Source organism: Cyclopterus lumpus, chromosome 4, assembly GCF_009769545.1.
Source record: "Cyclopterus lumpus isolate fCycLum1 chromosome 4, fCycLum1.pri, whole genome shotgun sequence".
Classification (NCBI taxonomy): domain Eukaryota; kingdom Metazoa; phylum Chordata; class Actinopteri; order Perciformes; family Cyclopteridae; genus Cyclopterus; species Cyclopterus lumpus.
In genome coordinates this window covers 9,327,975-9,353,511 of record NC_046969.1, presented here as the reverse complement: position 1 = coordinate 9,353,511, position 25,537 = coordinate 9,327,975, and the positions used below count along the sequence as shown (strand labels likewise).

General features: G+C 42.2%; 2 protein-coding genes across 6 annotated transcripts; both read left to right on the top strand.

Annotated features, from left to right (window-relative positions):
• The first annotated feature begins 1,251 nt into the window (after positions 1-1,251).
• On the top strand, positions 1,252-14,375 carry brdt (bromodomain, testis-specific). 5 transcript variants are annotated; one of them, XM_034531305.1, is made up of 20 exons: positions 1,252-1,685; positions 5,090-5,355; positions 5,536-5,673; positions 5,991-6,129; positions 6,774-6,892; positions 7,455-7,790; positions 7,873-8,001; positions 8,531-8,716; positions 8,818-8,999; positions 9,089-9,375; positions 10,125-10,241; positions 10,331-10,465; positions 10,738-10,781; positions 10,893-11,073; positions 11,513-11,583; positions 12,284-12,347; positions 12,444-12,550; positions 12,878-13,071; positions 13,209-13,410; positions 13,516-14,375. In XM_034531305.1, exons 2-20 carry the CDS (start codon positions 5,164-5,166, stop codon positions 13,579-13,581), a joined length of 2,889 nt encoding a protein of 962 aa, XP_034387196.1. In that variant the 5' UTR covers positions 1,252-1,685; positions 5,090-5,163; the 3' UTR covers positions 13,582-14,375. The 5 variants fall into 5 exon arrangements, with proteins under 5 accessions (XP_034387196.1, XP_034387193.1, XP_034387195.1 ...); XM_034531302.1 differs by having other exon boundaries at positions 13,167-13,410; XM_034531304.1 differs by having other exon boundaries at positions 10,738-10,793; positions 12,287-12,347.
• A 2,176-nt stretch (positions 14,376-16,551) lies between these two features.
• Positions 16,552-24,871, top strand: ephx4 (epoxide hydrolase 4). Its single transcript, XM_034531265.1, has 7 exons — positions 16,552-17,232; positions 18,627-18,712; positions 19,776-19,933; positions 21,674-21,802; positions 22,180-22,283; positions 23,155-23,303; positions 23,951-24,871. The coding sequence occupies exons 1-7, from the start codon at positions 16,990-16,992 to the stop codon at positions 24,189-24,191; spliced, it is 1,110 nt and encodes a 369-aa protein (XP_034387156.1). The 5' UTR covers positions 16,552-16,989; the 3' UTR covers positions 24,192-24,871.
• The last annotated feature ends 666 nt before the right edge of the window (positions 24,872-25,537 follow it).

The following is a 25,537-nucleotide window of genomic DNA, read 5'->3' as shown; positions in this document are numbered from 1 at the left end:
ACAGTCTGTATTTCATGTATAGTCTGTTAGCTATGAAGGAAAGAGTAAACATGTTTTTTACAATTGCCCCACAATGGAGCCATGCACAACCTCCTGTGTGTTTGCTTTGGGGATTGGGATAATATTCTGTCACATCACAATGAAATGTCTCTTGTCTATGCAAGACTGCACATATGTTCAGTCAACCACTTGTTGGGTATTAGAAACATAAACTACAACAACGTTCTACAGGCTTCTGCCATTCAAACCTCTTTTGCAGGACACTTTAAACCCCCAAAATGCTTTGCCCATGGCTCCATCTGGCGGCGGAAAGATGTAAATGATCATGATTATCTTACATATGTCCTTTCATTCACAAGTCCTTTCATTTATAAGCAAAGAATATTGCGTGTTTCACAAGTGCAATGTTTTGCAAGCCTCTTTGATTTATTAGAGTTTTTCTCTATGGTAGTTACAGCAAATATTGGATATTCCCAACATTCCCCGAGCTTTAAAATGTTTTTTTTGTTTTAATCTTCAATGTGTTGATAACCGAGACTAAATATGCTGAAATTAGATATTCACATTTAATTCATGGAAAGGCTAAAAGGAAATCTAACATAAAATTATGATCAAAATTACTCGTATTGCAGAATGCATTGGATTAGCTGGTTTCACCAATCTTGACATACTTATTGACATATAGTGACAATTACATAACCGTTTCTAAATTCACTCCAGTGTCCTCACCGTCGTGGGTGATCATGTTTTCTTCAAGTTGTGTTTTATCATAAGCAAAAAGCATGATTTTCTACGTATTTCCAGCTCACAGGAAGTAAACGCATGCCTCATTCTGGTTACCCTGGGAAAATTCACTACACCCCAATAATGTAAATACTGTGAACTCTACATGCAATACTAAGAAACAGTATTTCTCAAACATGTGTGATTCTACATGTCGGGTCATGCTCGTTCTGACGTCTCGCATTTCCCGACTTAACCGTACCAGAAAGAAAAACTAATTATATAAAATGCAGTCATCTTTAAAGCTAGGGGAGGGGTTACAGAAGTTGTTTATTTATTGCGTACAATGTGTTGATTTTCTATAACCTGTAATAGGATAACACAATAAAGGCACCTCACACAAGTATTGTGATGACTTTCCAGGTAGATAGGGACCGGTAACTTCAATGTGTTCAGTGAAACCGAGTTTTCCGCTTCTCGGTCAGCACGTGAAACCACCACTCCGCCCACATCCAGTCTTCTGTTCCTACCGACGCACACATTCAGTCAGTCCGCACAGGGAGGCACCCAAACGAGTGACTTTATTTTCGGGAGGGTCGGTGACTTTGCACCGATCAGTCAGTATTCGTACCAATCGATAATCCTCCAGGATCCATCCATGCCATCGAGTTGCCATTTTGTTTGGAACAACTCAACAAAAATGTTTATTTAATGCTTTAAAAAAAAAAACGGGTAGCTTCACATTTACAGGAAACGCACTGTGTTGCTTGTTTTTCTTGTTGCAAGAAACTAAATGTTTCAGGCGCCCTTTTCCCGCAGAAAAGCAACGTGTAACACGTGCAGTTAGTGTTTTGACCAATCAGTTCTAGCGCCGCGAGCACAGGGGTATAAATGAGAGGCAGTTGCGGTAGAGACGTCTGCAACTGAAGAGTTGAACGCAAGAGCCCGTGGTATCTCGTCAGGTAATGCTAGCACGACAACATTATTGTTCACTAAATGACATGTTTTCCAAACGCAAGCTCCCGTTGTGGTTGTTGGTGTTGACATACTGCCGTGCGAAACATTTACAGACGCCGTCATAAGTTGGCAACGAGCCTGAAAGGTGAACCCAACAGCTAGCTAACGCTAAGCTAATGCTAAGATAACAGTGATTCGTGTCGGTACAACAAGTCGTATAGCAGGCGCAAAGGTGAAAACACTTTGCTGTTGCCCAGATAACCGTTAGTATAATATGATGGTTGTTTCAGTTGCGACTGTCAGTTAGCGACTGTCAGTTAGCGGTAGCTAGCACGCAGGCTAATGTGGTCCAAGTCGCCTGGCAACGTTAGCATTTATCACATATCTTAACCTTACCAAACTAGCTGACATGACTGCGCGGGACACCATTCCGTCCGTTATACATAACTAGTCGGAGGAGTCACTGTTTTAAAAAAAAAAAATATATATTTTTTAACGTTAAAAACTCAATGCCCTCTAGTTCACTTTAATGGACTGTCGGCTATGTGGGAGTCAGTCGGCTAACACATGTTGCTAAAGTAACCGGTGGGCGTGGTGGTGGATTCGCTTGTTGGCCAGCATGCGGCCCTGCTTTATGGTTCGAGGGGTTACGTAGATACATTTTGTTAAGGCAAGTGAAGCTATGGTTCAGTATCGTATGGTTTGTAACATCAACAGGGCGCTGGCGGATTGACTCATGTATTCAGGACAGACCTGAATGCAACACGGCGTGTCTGCAGTAATGGTAACGTTAGTTATTGTGAGGGGTCGATAGGTTTTGAAAGGCCGTCTTATGGACCTTGCTTCTGATTGGTCTCCCACGTACTGATTGGTAATTTAAATGTCATTCCAGATTATTAGGTTTGTATTAAAATGCAGGACACATTTTTGCCAGCTGTGGGTAGTTTTGATGTCAGAATGCAAACAGTTAAACAACAAAGAGCATTGTGAATGTGTGATTAAATCTTCACTGGAATGTTTCCATTGACTTTTTTTGCTTTGAGCATTGCCAACAACACTTTAGTCCATGTCTGCTATATCTGTGATAAAGTCACTTAAACTTTCTAAATTTACTACAATATCCCTGATGCTTTTTTTCTTTCATAGCAAACTGTTGTCATAGTTTGTCTACTAATTGGAATTTTACATTGTCCAGAGTCTGCCAAAGCTTACCTCTTGACTACAACTCATATTTTGCAGCAGCTATCACAATGTGTATAACAAGACCTTTATCCACTAGACAGTTTTTTTTATGACATCATATTTGAGCAATTTCACGTTTTCGTTTTGGTTGGACTGGTTGGTATGCTGATTCTTTGATTGGAGACAAAGTCAAACACAATTTCTATTTACCAAGTTACATTATGCAGTATTAACAGTGTTAAGAATAACTATTACAACTAGTAAATGTATGGCAATTTGACAAACAGATTTTTTTTAGAATCTGAGTACTTTATTAAATTAATTGACATTGTTTCAGAATAATGCTTTCTGTGTGAAATAATTGTGAATGTCAAATAGCATTTGACTCCCGATTTCGTAAGTTAATGACAAGCTCGTGAGCAGATCATTGTGACAGCAAGACATGTGACACTGTGAGGAACTCATCATTTAATCGCCGAAGTGTGGGTCACGTGCACCCAACAAAAGGACAGAACTATGATGCGCTGGACTTCACTGGAAATTATTCATGTATGAAAGTATTGTCATCTTTTGTCTTTTTTTTATTTTTAAAGAATAAAAAGAAAATAAGAAACGGAACTTGCAATGTAAACTTATTTGGTTTGGTTGTTAATGGAAAATATTTATTGTAAGACTGGATTTAAGTCTTCAATACAAATCTATTTGTTTTACTCCTTTTTCTTTTCTTTTTTGCACCTGCTCTGTTATTTGGATCCTTAATGGTGTTGTGTATGTTGTATTTTAGGTGTGTTTTTGAAACGGCTAAGAATTGTTTTTTGAAGCTCTTTTTTTTTTCTCAATAAACCAGTTTCCAGAAGGCAGAAATACACTTGAACCATGTTTTTTATGTAATTACATGGTACAGTGTGTTTATGGGACTCAAATGCTTGTTCAAAACATGGATATATTATTGGTTAGTTTTTCCTAAGCTACACTGCTTAATGGACCACTTTCTGACGTATGCTCTAGGTGGCGCTGTTACCCATGTTTAACAGGAAAGATGCTCCTGAGCATCCACTGTGTGCTTGTGAGTGTTGCTGCCCACTGGCAATTAAAATATACCAGTAGTATAATTCTGAGATTTATTAGTTTTTTTTCTCAGGGAGATTTTAAGTGCTCAGACATAATGTGGGCACATCCTGTCAACAAAATAATGTGCTCAGATTAAAATAATTGGGGAATTGTTGATGTAATCTTTGAACCTCTGTTGGTACTTGTTGGTTATTTTTACATTACCCCCAAGTGCCTTTTTTATTTTTATTTTTTTCACTTGAACTGGATTAGGATCAGACTTTGTATTATGAGAGATGTTTCTTAAAGTTGTACCCAAATGAAATAATGTGCCACTAAATGAGTTCAACACAGTTTAACATCAAATAAAACAAAACAACTATTTTAGGAGAGCAGCTGGACAGACCTCAAACATATTCAGACTATTTCATACTTTCGTGTGAAAGTTATTGTCAACAAACCCTATCGTGAAGACCAAAACCAACAACTGTCTGACTTCCCTACTCGGAAAAATAAATGGGTCACAAATAAGCATTTTTATTTTGTATGCATGCTGAGGCCAGATTTCTCCAACACTTTCTTCAAATCTGGCTAAAAAATGTCCACTTGGACTAAATAATGAACTGATATAGATTTGGGAGATTAGGTCACTATGACTTCACGTCGTTCCCATTCTCGGGGAAATCTCCAGAATGCCATGAGCGCATTTCTTCAAATGTCTGCTTGGACTCTGATGAATTTATTACATTTCTGGTGGTCAAAGGTCACAGTGGCTTTGACAACAATATGTTTTTGTCCATAACCAAATATTGAATATGCTAATTATATAATTTTGTTATTTCTCTACAAAATTAATCAAATTGAATAAGCTTCTTTTTATGTTGATTTTGGTCTTCTCACTGGATTATTTGGCAAACACAATATCCCCAAGGCTACATTAGCTGCTACTAGCATATTGTATGTTGTAATGAACTGTCAGCAGTCAAGTTACTTTGTGGGTAACGTAGGCACCAGATTCAAGGATATCACATTTAAGGCAGAATAGGTTACAGCACTAATGTCGTATTATAGAGACTGATTGAATAACTTTTAATTTTAATTTTTTTTTTTACAAACTGTAATCCCAAATGTACATTTTTACTGACCCATTGGAAACTACTCTTCACTTCTTGTTTAGGAGTGTGATGAACACTAAGTTGCAGCAAAGCATACGACCAACTGTTTCCCCATTAATGGCTTTTGGACAACACAATGACTGATGTGAAAGTCCGTCCCACTGTTGGCGGAAACCCCCCTCCGCCGGAGGTCGTGAATCCCAAGAGTCCTGGACGTGTAACCAACCAGCTCCAGTACCTGGAGAAGGTGGTGATCAAAGCTTTATGGAGACATAACTTTTCGTGGCCCTTTCGCCAGCCAGTTGATGCAGTGGCACTGCGTCTCCCAGTAAGTAATAAACTGGTTATTGCAGCATCACAACCCATCTCTACAATGTGGTGTTAAGATCGTTCATACTCTCAGTTGAACAATAGTATTTTAGGTGTTGGTGGATAGGTTCCATTTGGCTGTGATCTGGAAAGGAAATATGTTTGGTGTATTCACGCCAACGTATTTGTTGTCTTTCAGGATTATTATACAATCGTAACAACGCCTATGGATCTGAGTACTATTAAGAAGCGCCTTCAGAACAAATACTACTGGCAAGCACTTCCGTGTATACAAGACTTCAATACCATGTTCACCAACTGCTATGTGTACAATCGGGTAAGAGAATACGGTTTGTGGTGCGGCCTATCCCACCAACATGTTCGTACAAACTGCCCATTAATAGACATTCAAGATTAGCTGTGGGGAAGATTTGTAATGTAAAAGTAGGTCTGTGAACTGACATAGTTCACTAATCCCCAACTAATGCAGATGAGGTCATTTATATTCACCCGCCCAGAATTACTTTTTATGACTTTTAATAGGCTTTTGCAGTGCTGAAGATGATATCTGTTGTTCAAGCGAGAGTGGCATAAGAACGCATGCGTCATTGAGTGCTTTTATTTCTTTATAATAAATGCATTTTCTTTTCACAGCCTGGAGATGACATTGTTTTTATGGCACAGACTCTGGAGAAGCTTTTTTTGCATAAATTGTCCACAATGCCCAAGGATGAGTGTGACACCAAAACAATCACTACAAAGGAATCAGTGAAAGGGAGAAAGACCAATCCAGGTATCTTGCACATTAACACTCCCTGAAGAGGCTACAAATGAGGTGTGTTTGTATGTATGTATATATCTTTGTGTGTGTGTATATATTGTTATTTTTTAGTAGTAGCAGTATTTACCAATATTGATTCAAAGTATAATACTGGATTGATTGCAGGTGTATTTAAAGGAGAAGTCTGGAGTATTTGAAGTGGGGTGGTACGAGGTTCTTATCCATGATCAATGTATGACACAGTAGACAGCGGTCAGCTCGAGCTGTGGATGGGGTGGCAACAGCAACACGTAAAAATAGCTCAATTTCAGTTAATATTATACAAGTAGCTGATATATATATTTTTTGTGAGCCTTTTTTTAGGTAGCTAAAATACTACAGAAATCATTGAAAGGCACAGTTTCTAAATACGGGCTGTGTGCATATCTCCATAGATTGAGCGTTTCCATACTTTAACAGGATTTATATTGCTCTTAGACCTGCTCTACAATAAAAAATTAAAAAAGACTTACAATATGGGATCATTAACTGCCCCAACATATTGACATGTTTGAACTTTGCAAGTAATCGAAGTTAATTGTGTGGCCTAATTTCACAATTAAATTTTTTTTAATCCAATTCCTGTGCACTTATTCACTCTACCTGTTGTCATGCAGATGCTATAAAGCAGAGGTCCCTTGTGTCAGAAGTTGTTCTCCAGCAGACTTTGATGGTCATTCCACCCGATATGAGTCAATTCATCCCACCCGCTCAGCTCTCTCAAATCGATGCAACAGTGAGTAATTTATTGGTTTGTAACTGACTTTAAACAATGAAATTGACTGTTTCTAAGGGTGTGAAAACACCAGGTTGTTTGTTTTTTTGGCTAGATTGTTACTATGAGTGGTTGTCCTAGTGTTTATGACAAGGCTTTGACGCTTGGCTTGTTATTTCAGTAAGACAAGAAACCAAAATATGTTGACATGAATATCCTAGTTTTTTTTTCCCGTTTAAAGAAAATAGGTAAAATAAAAGTGTTGATGCCCCAGACCAGTAGTAGCTCCTTCTGTGGCGGCATGGCCGAGGACACAAAACGCTGCACTCATACCAGACTACAATAAAAAAATTACAAAAATTATGTTAGACAAACATTTTCATGAAACTAGTGAGACTTATAGTCTTCTTTGAGTGGGTCAGATGGCTGAATACTATTTGAACCACTATACTTTGAATCAAACTTATAAATGTCAAAATGCTCAACAAATTGTGAATTATTTGTCCCCAATGCTTTAACTTGTGTATGGATTTATTGTTTATATGCAAACTTTTTTCTTTTCTTTTTTTTTCTGAATATCCAGATTAAAAGGGGTTTTAAGAGGAAAGCGGACATCGTGACGTCCACCCCCTCGGTCATCACCGGTGGTGACATATCCCTTGAGGATCATTCAGCACCATCAAGGAGAGGCAGTAGCAGGCCCATCAAACCCCCAAATAAAGACTTGCCTGCCTTTGAGAGCAAGAAGATCCAACTATCTGAGCAGCTGCGGTGCTGTAATGACATCCTGAAGGAGATGCTCTCAAAGAGACACTATGCGTATGCGTGGCCCTTTTACACCCCCGTTGACGCGCACACTTTTGGCTTGCACGACTACCATGACATCATCCATCAGCCTATGGATCTGAGCAACATCAGGGTAGGATGATTACGAAATGCATTACAACACTTCTATTCAGTAAGAGTCCGATCGGTTTTAAAATAAAGTGTCATTTCCTTAGCGGAAAATGGATCAACGAGAGTATGCAAGCGCAAAGGAGTTTGCCGCTGATGTCCGACTGATGTTCTCCAACTGTTACAAATACAACCCACCAACGCACGAGGTGGTCGACATGGCACGGAAACTGCAGGTATAGATTGTACTTTCATTGTTTCCCACCAAAATGCATTCTGTGTCCTTAAAGCCTAAACGGTGTGCTGAATGTACTTTCCTCTTCATGAATCATCCCAGACATTTTGAAAGAGTGCTTGCTAGCAGGCTCCTTCCTGCTTGCCTTTTTCTTTTCTTTTTTTGGCACATTGCTCCATCTCCTCAACAACTGTTGATCAGCAGAATAGTATGAAACCGTCTAAAGGGACCGTACATCACATTACACACATGTATTACTACCGAAATGGCAACCCACCAGCAAATCATTTTAGTTCAAAACATAAAAAAATCAAATAAACTACCATTATCAACAGAATGTGAAGTAATTGCTCCATAATGCTTCTAGTGGTAAAACAAAATGTTCATGTTTACATGCTTACGGTTTATTTGTATGGCACACTGCAAAGTGGAATATGGATTAGGATTCTAGGCCACCCCTAGTCGATGCATTGGTATCAATATTATCGTTCCTGTTACCGCTACAATAACATTGGTGTTTGTATCAACAGGAAGTTTTTGAGGCCCGATATCTGAAGGTCCATCAGGAAGAGAGTTGCCCCATACCTCACCAGCGAGTTGACCATGGAAAAAAAGACAGAGGTCAGAGTTCAACCTCTGAAAGTGAAAGCTCCTCAGAGGCAGAGAGTTCCTCCTCCGGGGAGGTGGCCCTGCAGCTGGCCAATCTGGAGGAGCAGGTTGCTATACATTCATGCCTGTAACCGTGCAAATGGCTTTTGAAAAGTTATTCTTTTCAATGCATTTGACCTAATTGGCCCATTGATGGCTGGCTTTTCAGTTGAAATCTGTCCACGATGAGCTGAAGAGACTTACCAAAGAGCCCCTGATTAAAACCAAGAAGAAAGACAAGTTGAAAAAGGAAAAAAGAGCCAAAGAAAAGGATATCGCTCGACTAAAGCACAAGTCCTCAAAATACAAGTCTGTTGTAGAAAAAATTGCCAACCGCAAAAGCTCTACTTTGTAAGTTTTAATATGGTTTATAATATTGTATTCTAATATTGTACTCATGTGCTAAGGCTAACATTAGATGTTTTACTATTCATGTCTAGGCATGGCAGCAGACACAATATTCATGCCGTGACTTCATGCGAGGATGACGTCGCATCAATACCGGTCACTTACCAGGAGAAAAAACAGTTGAAATTGGACATCGACAAGCTGCCCGGTGACAAACTGGGCAAGTTGGTGACAATCATTCATGCCCGGGAGTCCTGCCTGCAAGATTCCACTGTGGAGGAGATCGAGGTGGACTTTGAGGTGCTCGAGCCCTCCACACTGAGAGCCCTGCAGAGGTTTGTTGCAGCATGTCTGAAGAAGTGCAACAAGAACATTCGCAGTAAGTACAGCTCAAAGCGGCTTTGTTGAAAGCCAAAGTGCGGAACCTGTGTCACCACATACCACAACTGCGGTCCGGAAGGAAATACAGAGAGCTTGTGGTAGGCTTATTCTGCATTGTGCAAGCTAATTTGTCTCAGGGCTTAAATATAATGGACATGCATATATATATATATATGTAAAAAGAAAAAAGTCTGGTGGCACTCTAGCTTTAAGCTGTTCCTCTTCCCGCAAATAAAGCTTATTTTTTGTTCTTAATCAGATTGAAACATAAAATGTGCAATTAGGGGCCGTGTCCAAACCGTTTTTCCCCGGTTGAAAATGCCCAGCTGGCGGTGCTTGAGAGCGCTTTGGAGGCGCAGTGTTTTTATCAACTGCTTTGGCTGCGTCTAGTTGTTGTAAAGTAAAAATGGCGGCACAAGTATGAGTACTTGCTCTGCATGGAGCACGTAGGGAGAGAGGGCCTGCCGGTCTACGGCTATTGGAATTTTGTGGAGGGAACGCCTCGGTAAGAAACAATCATTTGGGTCAGATTCAGATCAACTTCTATACCGGCCCCATCTCCACTGTGATTGGACAGCTGGGTAAAAAGTGCCGGTGACAAATGCCGCGTTTTACCCAAAAAATCTTGTAACTCTAGGCAATCAGGAAATGGCACTCAGCGCGGCACTCCCACAGCAAGAAATGTAAACAACGAGCTTTGGAGGGAGCAGCCTCTATCGGAGGGTGATTCTCTCTTCTGTCCTGCAGAAAACAAGCCGGTGAAGCCCACGGGAGCCCACGCGAGCCCACGGGAGCCCAAGGATGCTGGGACATCGCAGGTTGCCAGCAAAGAGCAGCACTTGATTAAGAAAAGAAAGCCATTACGTAAGATCTGAATTTGATTATTAATGTACGCTGACACATGTGACACATTGAGTGTAAAATTAAAATGACCTTTTTTTCCCCGTTAACAGCTAAAATCCTAGCAGCTCCTGACCTTGGCTGCCCTTCACACCTCAGTGAACTCAGCAGCAGCAGCTCGTCATCCAGCTCTGGCAGCAGCAGCAGCAGCCATTCTAGCTCGTCCGATAGCAGTGACTCTGAATCAGGTTAGCTGAATGGAAGATGAATCAAGTTCACATATCAATGTTATAGGGAGTTTCTCAACAAACGTTTTTAAATCAAATGTATACAAATCCTAATATATTTATTTTCTTTTGTGTTTGTAAATAGTTGTTTTATTTGTGAAAAGCTAATCATTACAAATCATTTGGACTTTATTTTGACAATGATCCTGTCAGGTAATTGTCATGTTATATATCAGGGATATATGGATGTCCGTCCACATTACTGATGAGAATTATGACTGCATGTCTTTCAGTACCAAAGTCAAAGAAGACAAAAAGTAAAGACTCTCGCCAAAAGGTGAAGCCGGAGGTGAACTCAGTATTTGCTTGCTGTAATAAAGAGGTTCACGGCGAGAGCGCCTTACTGATTGATCAGCATGAAAAGTAAGACATTAAATTTCTCCTTAAGTCAAAGGTGACCCTCTCTCCTTCTGGCAAGCGGATATTGGAGGCGAAAGACTTGACAAGAGCCTCGGTGAAGGCTTTCCAGCCCTCTCCTGCGGCACAGTCCCCAGTGACGGAAACCAAATGCCACCCAACGCACCGCAACGTAGAGCTGACCTGTGATGAGCTGACTATATCTCCCCCAGGTACTACTTGCATTCCTCCTTAATATGTCCCTAAACTAAGAGCGGATTAAGATTTGTCACCAAAAAAAGAATTTCACAACAGGATCTTGTTGTTTTTTTGTTTTTTTTCCTTCAGAAATGCTTTAATGTGATATCAGGTTACTTGTTTCTCTTACTGGTGCTGAAGTGGAAACCATTAAGGCCGTTTAAATAGTTATTTACTATTAACAATTTACACTCATATTGGTATTTTGGGGTTTTAGTTCTGCGTTATCCCTGTTCTCGCTTCGAACAGGTCTGAGCAGGAGAGTTGAGGTCCAGTCAGTCACCGACCCGAGCGCGTTGCATCTCATTAACTGTACGCTAGCTCTCGCTAGTCGTATGAAGGCACAGCCGTTCCTTGCCTCTCGCGTGGTTACCATGTGTTGAATATCAATATCTGCCCTTTGCCGTTTGACAGATCTGTCTGCCCTTTTATCCCCCATGGCATCTCCGGGAGTTTTGCTGGACTGGAATGCCACCAGATTTGAGGTACTTCTCATGAAAATAAATCTTGTGATGAATCTTGTTACAAATGTGTGTATCATACAAGTCAGTTAATCTATTGCTAAAGGTTCTGTAAGTCCTTTCTGCCATACTGCTGACCTATTATAGTATTATTAAACCAACACATACTGGTATCTATTAAGTTCATGCTATATCATACGCCAGACCAAGCTGCATTTACAGAGGCCGACGCTGGCTGTGCTTACAGAGCAAAAACAACAACAACAACAACAAAAAGGTCATCAGCCTGTTCTGTTTTATAGTAGATCATCATCTTAAATTGTCAGAATCAAAACTGTTGCTCCTCATTTAACTGGTTATATAAATATATTGCCAACATGTCTACATATCCTTTGGGAGTGTGACTACTTCAGTGTTAAGTTATGTATCCGTATTCACTCTAACATTCGGTTTAATTCTAACAACACAAAATGATAAGTAATTGTAAATTTGTTTTTTCCCCCTCTTTGTAGGAATGTATTCAAGGAATATCAGAAGAAAGTAAAAACATTTATTTAAAAAAGCAACAGGACATATAGTAGCACGTTCCTATACTAATTCTTCTTCACAGTTTTATATCATGGATCATTTTTATAATAATCATAATTTTTCTGTTTGTTTGGTCTTTAATATTCTGAAATGTTCCCTAAAGATGTTCAATCGTAACCAGATCTTTCCTATCCAGCAGGGCCCGGTGCTGTCCCCTCTGAGAGACAGCCCGCTGCGGTCCAAAGAGGAAACCAGGTTCAGTAAGTCACCAGAAGACCGTTACTCTGAGATCTACAATTCTTTTATTTGTTACTAATCCTTCAGTAGAACACTTATTTTTAAATGGATTGTGCCAGATTCCAGATACCCTGAGGATTTCCCTGGCAGACGGCTGACCAATGTGCTTTACACCAACACGTCAAGTAACTCTGCCGGAGAGGGAAAAAACCCAGTTCCCAAAAAGGTCAGCATTTTATACTATTACAAACAAGTGTTAACGTCTTGTGGCGCATTCACGTGCTCTTCAGAAGCTCCCATGAGCTTTATTTAAGTCGTAATGTGGAAGCAACATGGAAGCTACAAAGAAGATGTATTGTGTTGATGAGCTTTTAAACAATACGTTGATGGCTGTTTTCAGTGTCTTGAGTGGCAACAAAGAAGAAAGGAAATGGTTAAGTGGTACATTCCCTCTGAAAGTACCAAAACATTTGCAGTTGTTGTTGTTCAGACTTGAAGGGGGCGTCCGCGTGAATTTTCATTGTTCGGAACGCTATTGATTTGTCTTGTGTAGGACATTGTTCTGAAAAATGCAGAGTCCTGGGCGAAAGTGGTGCGGCAGTCGGTCACTGCCACGGCAATCAAGTCGTCAAAGGAGAGCTTTCAGAAGTTCCGCAAGGTGGCCATAAAAAAGGAGGAGCAAGACAAAGCGCTGAAGGAGAAACTGATGGGCGGCGCCACAGAGACAGAGGCTCCTGAAAAGAGCAGGTATTCGACGCAATAAAGAATGTGTCCGACTTTTCTTTATTTTTCTGTGAAAACCTGGTGGGTGATTTACTTTTTTATTTTATTTTTTCTTAAAGAGAAATATTTCCGATCAACGAGGACATTCTCCCTCCCTTTAGCTTACCCGGCCCATGTAGAGCAGAAACCAATCCCCAACACGTCAACGAGGATCTCAATTCGCCAGAGAGCCTTGGCACCAAAGCCGTCCTGGATGTCCTGAAAGATGCCGCAGAAGTGCCGACGCTCACCACACAGTCCCTGGTGGACGGGGAAAGGGAGCTGGCCCGCAGAAAAGAGCAAGAACGACGCAGGAGAGAGGCCGTGAGTTCCCCTCATCCATGTTCCGGTGCCATTTTGTTGTTCTGGTGGGTTTTTTTTTACTGACAACTGATTGTTAGATTGAAGATTTTTCTTCCTCTTTTCTAGATGTCTGGGATTGATATGACTATGCAGCGGGACATCATGACTTTATTTGAACTCAACCTGGACTAAAAGACTGCTGTGTGCGTGGTCTCGTCGAATAGCTCGAGCTGTTGGTTCTTTCTCGGGCACAAAAGACAACTTCAGCATCAGTCTGTGTACGTCCTGGAGACTAGAAAATAAAACGTTAACTGTTCAATAAAACATAAATGGGCCCCTTGGTTTGCATTTGAAATGAATAGTCAGCGTCTGTGCTGATGCACTGTTGAGTTTGAGATGATCGGGGCGGCGCACTGTGTATTCCTCCCCTGACGTTCTCTTTCAGGCGTGTTTTTTTGGTTCTTTTTCTCAACATGTGGTTGAGTCCTCCTTCTGCTGACAGCTGTTTATGACAAGCTAATTAATGCATTCATACACTTTAGTTCAAACTTTGCCACCTTGTCTTGTTTGTGAAATGTGCAGTGTTGTGTCGTTCTTCTGCTATACGTTATGCCCTTTGATGAACCCTTACCACCAGTCTTCATATATATTATATGTAGACAAAACACCTGTTTTATATGTTTACGGTACAATGCACGAAAGACTTTGTTTTTATTTATTATTTTCATTGCACAAAAATCGAAACTAATTTTGAATGAAAGGTTGGTAGTTCCTCGTCAACAGTTCCCAGTGTGGAACCAAAGTACATAATCTCAGTTCCTTATTTGCCTGACTACTTGAAAATGCCATACATGCGTTAACTGTCCACACACTGCACTTTGTTGTTCATACAGTTCTGGCTGTTCCAAAGTTTATTTTGGAGATTATCAACATGTTCAGAATGTTACAGTTTGTATATGCTAAATAAATAAGAATGTCTTTCTTTCTCTTTTTTTTTACTCGAATTAATAAAGCTATTTTCACTAAGCATCGTCATCACTTCATGAATAAACCCCTATATATATATATATATATATATATATATACATACATACATATTTAATGTATATGTATATATATCTGATGAGCTCTCAGGATGTCCATTCCACTTGTCTGAAGGTATTTAGAGACTGGTGACGTGACCTGGAAATGTTAGTTTGTATATGATCTGAGCTGCAAGTATAGTCTCATACTTCAGAAGCTGGCCGATGTATCCCTGTTCATTGACTCGTGCCGTGGCATTGATGGTCTCTCCATCTTGAATGGCTGAGAGGGTGTGGAGGACATCAACATACAGGGCCCTGTCTGGCTTTCCAAAAGAGCCAAACACGGCATCACACCAGAGTGTTTCTCCTATCGAGGTGGAACGTCTGCGTCTTGGGTCTTTGCTCTCCTCCCAGATATTCATCCTCTGGTCGGACTCTGAAGAAGACAGCGATGTTGTTCATCAGGGAAAAATGAGAGCCACTTGACAGTACACACTATGTTGTGTCTGACAGCACCAGGTTCAGGATGTGTGAATAGCACCACACATGGATTTGAGTCAGGCACTTTTTGGAGAGCAGTGCAGAGAAGCCTTTATATATTCAGTGGAATTTCCAATACATCGCTTCACATCCAGATGGTCTCCAGCACGTCATTGATTGCCTCGCATCTTATCACAGTAACCAGTCGCTCACATACCGTATGACAACAGAGCACTGATCGTGGGCTGTGATGTCCTGTGTGGTGTCGATCTGGACCGAGTACATTAGCAGCGATGGTAGTTTTCATTAGGTGTTGAATGGTGGTGATGATGATAGTCAATGGTCCTTTTTGATAAGAGAGTGACAAGGCCACCTCTACCTCCTCTTGAACCAGTCTGGTGTAGGTTCTTGCTATTTTCGATGCAGAGAGTGATGTGTTCCTTGAGACAGACGTCACACTTTCCCAGTAAAACTATCATTTCCAAAAGGTTACCATGGTCAATGGTGTCGTCATCCAGTGTGTATGCTGCCTCTCCCTTCTTGCCTCTGTAGCTCAAACCTCTTTTGCCGATGAGCTTCATCACATCTATAATGCGCTCCAACACTTGTCACCTCCTGCGGACTTGCTCTCTATGAAGCGACGTCTGAGGTCCCATGAGAAGGACCTGGATCGTACTTCTTGAGGATCTGAGGAAATATGCCTCAGCACAACCTCTGTGTAGGTGGCTCTTCTCCTGCTCTTCAACTCTGGTGTATGTGTGTGATGTTAGACATGCCAGTGATGAAAGAGCTGCTTTCTCTGGGATTAGCAAAAGCCAGACAAAGGGAACAGAAGAGGGCTTCTTTGTCTTGACTGTATGATAGCTATTTTCTGTTTGTGCCATCTTTACAAAAAAAAAGCTCTGCATTACAGCCTTATGCTCGGGGTGAAAATGGAAGAAGAGGTCTAATATGTCTGACGATGTTAGACATATTAGTGAAATGATCAAATCTTGACCTTGACTTTCTCTGTCATCCTGGCTGCTATCCCTGTCACTGTCATCTTCATTCTACATGAGTGGTAAATAGGGATTATTATGTTAGTATGTTAAACAACACTATCAGCAAACTATGGTAGTATTTAGTATTAGTAGCCCAAGTGAAAAAAAGGACAATAAATGTAAGCGTACTAAGTATGATTCATTTGGTCATATGCAAGAGAACAACGGTCTTAATCTGCAGTCATGCGAGGGATTACGGTAATCTGAAAATGGTTGACTGGTTTACGCGATGCTGCGTCCACCCCAGGCTAAACATTTTTTTATTTTTTTAATGCAATCGTCAATTCTGAGATTTTGGGCTATACTTCACTTCCATAACATTTCTTCTTCCAGACTAAAGGTCTTTGTCTTCTTACTTTTGTTTATAGCGTTATACTGAAATCACCCCACGCCAGCATCAATACCTTATTTGCATAATCAAACATACATTTTCCTAAAATGTGTAATACAAAAATTAAAAAAGGTAAATAGGTAATCAATGGTGGAAGTTGCATGGGCCATATGTTTTAACCCCAGCTGTTCACCTGGGGTGTCTCTCCCTTGAATATATGAACGCGCTGCCCGTCACATGACCGCCACCTGCTAATTAAGGTCGCCTAGCAACCACTTACCGTGCCAGAACGGGTCGGTGAACACGGTTGAAAACCCCGAGAAATACGTCATCGACTAACGGGGGAACGACGAGCACGTGCACGCTTGTCTTTTGTTGCCATAACAGTACCGTGAAGCCCCCGGTGCTTCGCAGGGATTACGTTTCTTCGTCGCCCGTTTTCAGACTTCGCCTCGTAGCGTCAACAACGCCGTCTCCCGTTAAACGACCGCCGCGCCCGCGCCGCGCCGCGCCGCGCTCTCAACACGCAGGCGTGAAATCTGACGCGATGGCTCTCGCAGCCGTCCCAACCGTGTTGGTGGGGATCCTCCCTTCAGCCAGTGCGTGTGTGCGCTGTAAGGGGCTGCGTTTTTAGAAACACCGAGGGCGAGCGATTAACAAGCCGGGTTGATTTTTGTTCTGCTCTTTTTTTTCTTTTCTTGTTTTACTCCGCGGCAATGTAAAGATGGCGAGAGTGCTCCACAACTTGCTGTTATTTCTGATCCGACTTGCGCTGAAGATCCGAGTGTTGGGCTACTGGTCCCTGATCTACGGCTACTGCGCGCTCTGCACCACCGCGGCCCTGCTGAAACTTTGCTGGAGCATCGTCTTGAGGCCGACGGCCACCTTCCAGTGGGCGATCCGTGAAACTCCCCCGGCTTGTCTGAGTGACACGTCCTTGGGAACCCACTGTTATGTTCGGATCAAGGTAAGACGCACACGCGTGCACTTGGACACTAAAATGGGTCGGGTCCCTGTAAGGTGTAAAAAGAAAAGAAAAGAAAGCCCATTGTGTGTGTGTGTGTGTGTGTGTGTGTGTGTGTGTGTGTGTGTGTGTGTGTGTGTGTGTGTGTCTGTCTCTTGCATGCTTTCGGACGTTCTCGTGTGAAATGCTGCAACACCTTGCCCGCCGTGTCGCAGTCGTGCGGAGACAAACAGGCCGGATCTTTGAGCAGATCATGAGGCGTCTGTTTATTTTTTTTGACGTTTGCTGTTGTTGTTGTTGTTGTTGTTGACGCTGCGCTCAGATGGTGCTGAAAGAACAGCTCCTCCGCTTCACGTCTCCAACATGCGGAGGTGCTGCCAGCCACGAGAACAACCTTTTATATGTTCACGGTTACGTGATTACATACACGCACACACACACACACACACACACAAACACAAACACAAACACAAACACAAACACAAACAAACAAACAAACAAACACATTAATTGGGTATAGGAAAGAAGCAATACTACAAACATTTAAATTATATACGCAACAGTATACCCCCTATTCATTTCTTGTTATGTTGGTTATGTTATTATTGGATTATTGAGATGTTGATATTAAGCATTTGAATGCTGGTCCATGAGCTCATTTTAATTACTGTACACTCTGTTAATAACAGTGATGTGTGATAAGCTGAACATAGCTGAAACACATTACTGCAGCTGTTGGATATATGTAATGCAGTCATGAGTGCAATACCCTTATGGTACAAAGTAGAAGAACAAAGTAGTGGAAAATGGTGATCTACAAGGACTAAAAAAGTACAGTAGGTTTGCATTAAGTTACATTATTCTGTCTAGAGTTAAATTATCCATAACTTTAGCTCTAAACCAAAGCTGTCTTCAGAGCAGCACATCCTGTTTGATCTCTCTGCTGGGATGGCACACCATGCAGATAAAACTAAAACAGATGACTTGGAGAAAGTTGACTCAAAGATTCATGTTTCTTTGAAGATATATGCGCATGGGTAAAGTAAAACATAAATAAGCAGACCAATAAAAACAGGAATAAAGAAGAAGAAAAAAAGTGTGTGCAATGCGTACCAAGATGCGTGCGTCTTCAGTGACCAAGTAGCTGGACTGAAAATTGTAAGAAATTGTCCGGGGACCTCCAATAACCATGATTGCGCGATATCGCAAGGTTATGATTTTCCTGTACTTGCTCTATTGTTTTCCTGATAATTACACAACTATACTTTCCATGCAGCTTCCCTCAGTAATAGTAATTTTACAGGGCTGACTTGTTTCCTGCTGTGTAAGTGACTGTGGATAAGTCTGTGCGTGAATGCCCTGATGTGTGTTTTCTTCTTTTTTCTTCTCCCCGCCAGGAGTCTGGCCTCAGGTTCCATTATGTTGCTGCTGGAGAGAGAGGAAAGCCACTCATGCTGTTCTTGCACGGCTTCCCAGAGTTCTGGTAGGTCAAAGAGGAATCGGGGGGGATGCGGCAACTGTAGCAGCTCCATGCACTCCACTCCACAGTGGCGGACAACCCCAACCCCGATGCCGTTTGTTCAGTCGTTTTGGTGTTTATTACTTCTGGCCACCTCTCTGAAAAATGTCCCCTTTGACTGTATGGGGATTCTTTAAATCCCTGCAGCCATTGCATGCCAGCGAGGGAGTCCTCGTAACAAAAAAGAAGGTCCAAAGCATTCAAGATCCCTTCCTCCTGATATTAAATGAAAGAGGGAGAGAGAGAGAGAAGAAAATAAATGGCCCTGAGGGCTGCTCCTAAATCAGGGCCAAAGAGGTTGTCAAGAGCTATAAGTCTGTCCATATCTCTACTAGCTCAGCTACTGACAGGGATTCATTAATGGGCGAGGGGAGCTTCTTTCTGCTTCACTTCTCCTATATATATATATATACACTCTTCACAGGGATGATAAACCGTGCGGTTTGGGGTGAACTCCTATAACTGAAGAAAAAAAAAACTGCTAATTCCTGCTCAGAAAATGAGAAAGAAGAGAGCGTGTGCGTGTGACAGAGAGGTGCCGAGGGGCTTACTCTGCTTTAAACTTCATCTATTGTATTCTGAGATCTGAGGGTTCAGTGCTGGGGTCTTATACTGACTCATCAGAATCACAGCCAGGGCCTCAGCATCCTGCGAGGAAGAGGAGGAGGAGGATCTAGGAGTGCTAGTTTAAATATGTTTTTTAGTTGGTGCTGTTATCTCCAAATGTATGGTAGAAGAGTTTTAAGGGGCGCTCCACCGATGTTGCCGTCAAAGGGAGCATTGCTCAGCCTGTGGAAACAGTTGTAATGTGCTGTATTTTTTTGAAGCTCTGAAAAATCCCCCTGATAATGTCATCGGGGTTATCATGTGTTTGGGCTGAATAAATGAAAGACACTATTGAATTGCATCATGGGGAATGTATGAACCAATGTTTTTGGGGGTTTGACCCCACGGTGGAGAACTACAAGTATATCTCGACTTCTACTGTATACATAAGTAATCTCTGCGTGTGTTTGTCTACCCGCAGGTTCTCCTGGCGCTACCAGCTGCGCGAGTTCAAGAGTGAGTTCCGCGTGGTGGCCGTCGACATGCGCGGCTACGGGGAGTCCGACCTGCCGCTCTCCGCCGAGAGTTATCGCGTCGACAACCTGGTCACCGACATCAAGGACATTGTGGAGTACTTAGGTGAGAGAGAACGCGGCAAACAGTCTCCAAATAACTCCAAGGAGGCATGTGTCTTGATTACAAAAATGAACTAGTTAATCAGTCGTCACGAACGTCCTGTGACTCATTATAATGAACGTGGCACATTGTGCAGACACAGAGCCCGCAGCCCGCTGGCTGCACGCTCACACTGGCGGGGAGCTATAGAGCCCGAGCAGCAGCAAAATTTATTTTAGACACCTAAAAGAAACCTAAAAAAAACCATCAATATCAGTTTTAAAGTAACCCTATATTTAGAATATTTTCACTGTTTTACCTCGCTGCCAGACAACCCTTTCCATCAGGGAACTGGAGCTGTTCTATCTATCTATGCTCTCTTCTGAGCCTCCAGAGTCCCTTTACAAAGACCGTCATTTCACAGGTCTACCGCTGCCTCCATCGGTCAGTTTGTTTGGTGTTATTACACAATTGATTCGTCGATCTCTGGTGAGTCTCCTGTGTTCGGCAAGGTAAAACACACTGTTTCTGTCAAAGGAGTCTTGTGGCTTTGAAGAGAGCATATAAGCAAACAGTTGCGTCTTTAAACATTGTACATGTTGCATGACATCAAGCAACGTAAGCATGTAATTGAAGTTGCATTGATGTCTATCTGGTAACATTTTAGTCAGATGTTCAGGTGTTTGGTGCTGGGCTGGGTTTTTAGCGGGTTTTCTTCCCCTCCACAAACAACTGGCTGTTGCATCTGTAAACTAAATTGATTTGGTTTATTTAAAAAAAAAAAATGTAAAAGCTAAAAGGCGCTAAAATGCTCTATAAAGCTGCAGAGACAGGTGATGCTTCTCTATTGGTCCATCGCTACGAGCCACGCCGGTCAGTTCATTGCACACAGTCAATCATTTTTATAAAAATATTGGGTCGTGCAGCTTTAAATAATTCCACAACAGTCTGTGTTTCACAGTTTTTAACCCAGTGAAGGTCCCGCCCAGAAGAACGACAATGACATGTAAATATTCTCAAGCAACCCATTTCTGATTAAATATTTACACTCTCTGAGAAAGTGCTTTTGAGAGTGATCTATAGTTAATGTGTTGTAGCTCCTCGTATTGTTCTCGCTGTCTATAGCAAATTTTTGAACAGTGCTTTCAGAAGATAAGCACTCAATAATGCATATTGATGCCAATGATTCACTCAATGTTCATTTAAGGGGAAGTGGGAGACTCGCATTGATCGCGTGACAACTGGTCTCTGATCTGTGATTGGACTTTGGGGGGCAATTTGTACACCATGCTGTCAGAGCCCACATATCAGCACATCGCAGTCGGCTAACAGGGTCTACGCCAATCAGAGGATTGGCCTTTAACCGTTCGTGGCAAGTAGCGTTGCCCTATTCCTCGCCACAGCGACCCTTTTCAAAAGTGGTTTCCGGACTTGGCTTGTACGACGATCCCTTTTAAGCAGCACGTGCTGGTGTGATTCATACCGGTGTCTGTAAATGGCACCAGCAAAAGGTAAGAGGATTAGTTTGCAGTCATTGGAACAATAATGTGATCAGAATCCGTCAGACTGATGCCCTGACCTTGATCTGCATTTGGCTGTATGTCATGAAATGCATCCATTTGATGGGTGTAAATGTCCTCTGAGGGAGGAAGCTGGCCATAAAGAAGTGAGAACAGTATTGATGTCCAGGCCCTGGCGTGCCTTAATATCCTTCTGCTACAATAACAGTTGCTCTGTCTCGAATCCGTCTGCTTTGCTTCCAAGGGTACAACAGATGTTGCCTGGTTGGCCACGACTGGGGTGGGACCATAGCGTGGCTGTTCGCCATTCACTACCCAGAGATGGTGACGAAACTCATCGTCCTGAACAGCCCCCATCCTTCTGTGTTCACAGGTAAGATGTTTGACTATGCAAACGAATGGACCACCCAGACAGCAGATTATTTATGTTGTGAAAGAAAATCCTAATTAGAGAGTCTTGGGTTTGGCTTTTGGATTATTCCTGTAATTATTATTATCATTCATTAGTAAGTATCATTACTCCAATTCCACGTTTGCGTCCATCTGGCAAATCCTTCCCTGCCTGAAGGGAAAGTCGATGAGAGGCTAATTACAAGAGGCTAATGGGAAGCCGGGACAGCTGGTTGACCTGAAAAAAAGTCGTTGGGAGCTATCGTGCCCGTGACCCCCGCAGCCAGCGCGCGCAGAGGAGGCGCAGGCCTCGAGTTTAACCGTCCAACAAACAGCTGAACTTCTCTCCTTCTCCTCCAGATTACGCTCTGCGTCACCCGAGCCAGCTGCTGAAATCCAGCCACTTCTTCTTCTTCCAGCTGCCCCGCTTCCCGGAGCTCATGCTCTCCATCAACGATTTCAAGGTGGTCTGTTTGTGTGTGCGCGTGTGTGCGCGTGTGTGTGTGTGTGTGCGCGCGTGTGCGCTGAAGAGTTTTCAAGGTCGTGTGTGTGTGTGTGTGTGTGTTTCAGTGCATGTCATTATGGAGTCGGGCTATTTTAGAAGCTTTTGCATCAGTGTGACGATAACAAACCTCCAGCTGAGAAAGAGGTTGGTTGGAGTAAACAAAAGGATTTACTAAATATAAAATTATAGATTTGCCCCAAATGTAGTAATGTTATTCCCAGTATTGAAACATAATTATCCATTTTGCTAACATGTGCACAGTTTATATATTTTTTTTTTAATCGTTATTTTGTAGTTTTCAACATTTTGGACCAAGTGCTTATTTGCTTTCATGCTGAGAGTGAGCGGATACCTGACATGATGAGCTTAGTTTAGCATAAAGCTTAGCTTAGTTTAGCATTTAGCTTAGTTTAGCATAAAGCTTAGCTTAGTATAATGAACTGAAGCATGGGGGTGAATCGTAAAATAAACATGTTATATCTTGTTTGTTTATTCACACAATCTAAAAGATTTGCATTGATTTAAGATTCGCATGGCCTTTTTTAAACTTCATCCCATCTTCAGAGTGAAGACGCAGGTTAGATATTTGCTTATAATATGCACTATTGGATAATGTTTGTGTTATGCCTGTGTTGGGAGTTTTTAGAAGTAGAAGCACAGCATGTAGTGATGATGTATAAGTCAGAGTGCCAGAGCTGCGCCCCGAAGGTCACGAGGACCGATTTTAACCACTGACGTCCCTTTCCTGACTCGGACGTACATGTTTTCTCAGTCAGGCGGTACCAGTCACATGAATTCACCCCGGTGCTTTTTGGCTGCCTCCGTTCTAGGCTCTGAAAGCCCTGTTCACCAGCCGCAACACAGGGATCGGAAGGAAAGGCCGGTGGCTCACGGCAGAGGACTTGGAGGCCTACCTGTATGCACTCTCACAGCCGGGAGCTCTGACCGGAGCCCTTAACTATTACAGGAACGTCTTCAGGTGGGGGGACCCTTCACTCACCAACGGGCTGAGCCCGTTCCAGCTGCCGTCAGAGCGCTGCGGACATTTACATTTACACACATTTACACACACTCGCCGTCATTCGTACGTGTGAGGCTGGCTGCTGGCTCAGAGTGATGCGCCACACAGCGGATCAAAGACAAAAATATCAGCGCATGTATTTCTGACATGTGAACTGCACATGCATGGCCGAGCGCGCCATCTGCTCCCTTCTCGAGCAATGGGTTATCTCAGAATAGCTGTTGTGTGCTTATGTAAAAGAGATTTCAAATGACCCATGCCCAATTAGTGTCTCCGCAAAGCAAAGTAAAGGGACACAAATACCTGAACACACGGCAACATCCATGCATTTTTATGTAGCTCCACTTCAGCTTCATGACTTTAGGGGAGACAAATTCAAGCTCTGCAGGTGTTTCTAGACTTGTAATCATATTAGCAATGGCCCTGTTCGATCCAAGTGTCCCAGTAATTCGTAACAATGTGACAGTGAGCCAGCATGAACAATCCCAGGACCCTGTGTCAAAATGTCTTCCTGAATTGTAGATATTAACTTTTTTTTTCTGTTTAAAGATGAATCTGTCATAAAATACCCTTTTGGTCTTTCCCCCCACTTTTTCTCTCCTTAGCTCCCTCCCCTTGAGCCAGAATCATGTCCGGTCTCCCGTGCTGCTGCTGTGGGGCGAGCAGGACGCCTTCTTGGAGCAGGAAATGGCCGAGGCATGCCGTCTGTACATCCGGAATCACTTCCGTCTCAACATCATTTCTGGGGCCAGCCACTGGCTGCAGCAGGACCAGCCCGACATCGTGAACACCCTCATATGGACCTTCCTCAAGGAGGGAGAGGGACGCAAAAGCCACAGGAACTAAATCCACATCGAGGCCTCCTCCAGCCTCTTTCTCCCCCTTTCCCTGCACCCCCACCACGCTTGCCACACCCGGAAGCCTGGAATATGCCAGCGACATAGTGAAAATGCAATCGCTCTTAAAATCGTTCACAATTCAAATATCCCTTTCGTCAATAAAGGAAAGAATCAAAGCACACTTCACTGGAGAGGACACATGAGCATCATGGGTGACACATATTCAAGATGTTTTTTTGCACATGACGCCCGCCTTAAAGTTCGTCGGTTACAGCATCTCAAAATGTGTGGCAAACAAATCTCCTTGTGTCTTGTATTGTGTGGTGCCTTTTTGAACTTTTTGCGTTGTGAAGATGTCCGGAGAGACTGCTGTACTTGTGCGTTTCACTGGGTCGCTCCACTCTCCTTAGGGCCCAGTCCTTTGAGAAGCCGTGACTCTCCCTGTCCCTTATCAGGTTGTGTTGTCTGAAGGAGTTTTTTATTTATTTATTTATTTTTTGTATTATTTTTTTGCTCAGAGATACTCAAATGCAGAATGTCGTTATCTTGATCTTCTGGTATAGAAATGTGGTTGACTATTGTACTCTTTTTTTTGTATCTATTCCTACACACTGCATTTTGAAATTCACTGAGCCAAGTCTACACAATTTGATTTTTTATGAATAAACTAAGTGTCAATCTGTCGGGACCACACGGCTCTTTATTTCAGGGGATGATAACAGTTGTGCGTTTGAAGCTGTGCAGCGTGCCCTATTGACCCTGTGTGTTTGCTGCCGTCTCTGAACTGTCACTCCGAGCTTTTACACAGAGGAGATGAAAAACACCAGAAATAGCAATGGACGTACTGTTAAATATAGCACAGCGCTGAGGGGCACAGCGGTTGGTTATTTTGGGTGGTCTCAGTAGAACAAACATCTTGATTTAGATTTTTTTTTCTTCATATTCCTTCTCGACGCGGTTATATGCCAACATAATTGTTGATGTGGAATTACACTGAAGTGCGTATTCATCAGTCTTACATAAATAGGTTTTTAGTGCTGTGCCAGCAAAAATCTAAAGTTTTTTTCGAGAAGGGATCATTCAAGCAATGTCTGTGTCAAACCATCAGAAACAATATAAACCATTCGAGAATTTTTTCGTCATTAGCGGCTTATTCTATCATTTATAAAGCTTTAATTAATTGTCTAACTATTAATTAACCCATTAGTTTCCGCATAACCCTATAAAGTCTTTGGAAAGTTGTAAAAATCAATATTGCACCAAATCACTCTGCAGTAGTTCTCACTATCCAACCAGATTTGACATCTTCTGTGTTTTGTTTAATGCTGATTCAAACATTTACAGTTACATTTG

Excerpts from the sequence above, each read along its gene's own strand:
- brdt (XM_034531301.1), top strand. The coding sequence starts at position 5,164 with ATGACTGATGTGAAAGTCCGTCCCACTGTTGGCGGAAACCCCCCTCCG. Across the intron at positions 10,242-10,330 it reads TAAGAAAAGAAAGCCATTAC|CTAAAATCCTAGCAGCTCCT; the intron begins GTAAGATCTGAA and ends CCCCGTTAACAG. Across the intron at positions 13,411-13,515 it reads AACGACGCAGGAGAGAGGCC|ATGTCTGGGATTGATATGAC; the intron begins GTGAGTTCCCCT and ends CCTCTTTTCTAG.
- ephx4 (XM_034531265.1), top strand. The coding sequence starts at position 16,990 with ATGGCGAGAGTGCTCCACAACTTGCTGTTATTTCTGATCCGACTTGCG. Across the intron at positions 18,713-19,775 it reads CACGGCTTCCCAGAGTTCTG|GTTCTCCTGGCGCTACCAGC; the intron begins GTAGGTCAAAGA and ends GTCTACCCGCAG. Across the intron at positions 19,934-21,673 it reads GGACATTGTGGAGTACTTAG|GGTACAACAGATGTTGCCTG; the intron begins GTGAGAGAGAAC and ends TTTGCTTCCAAG.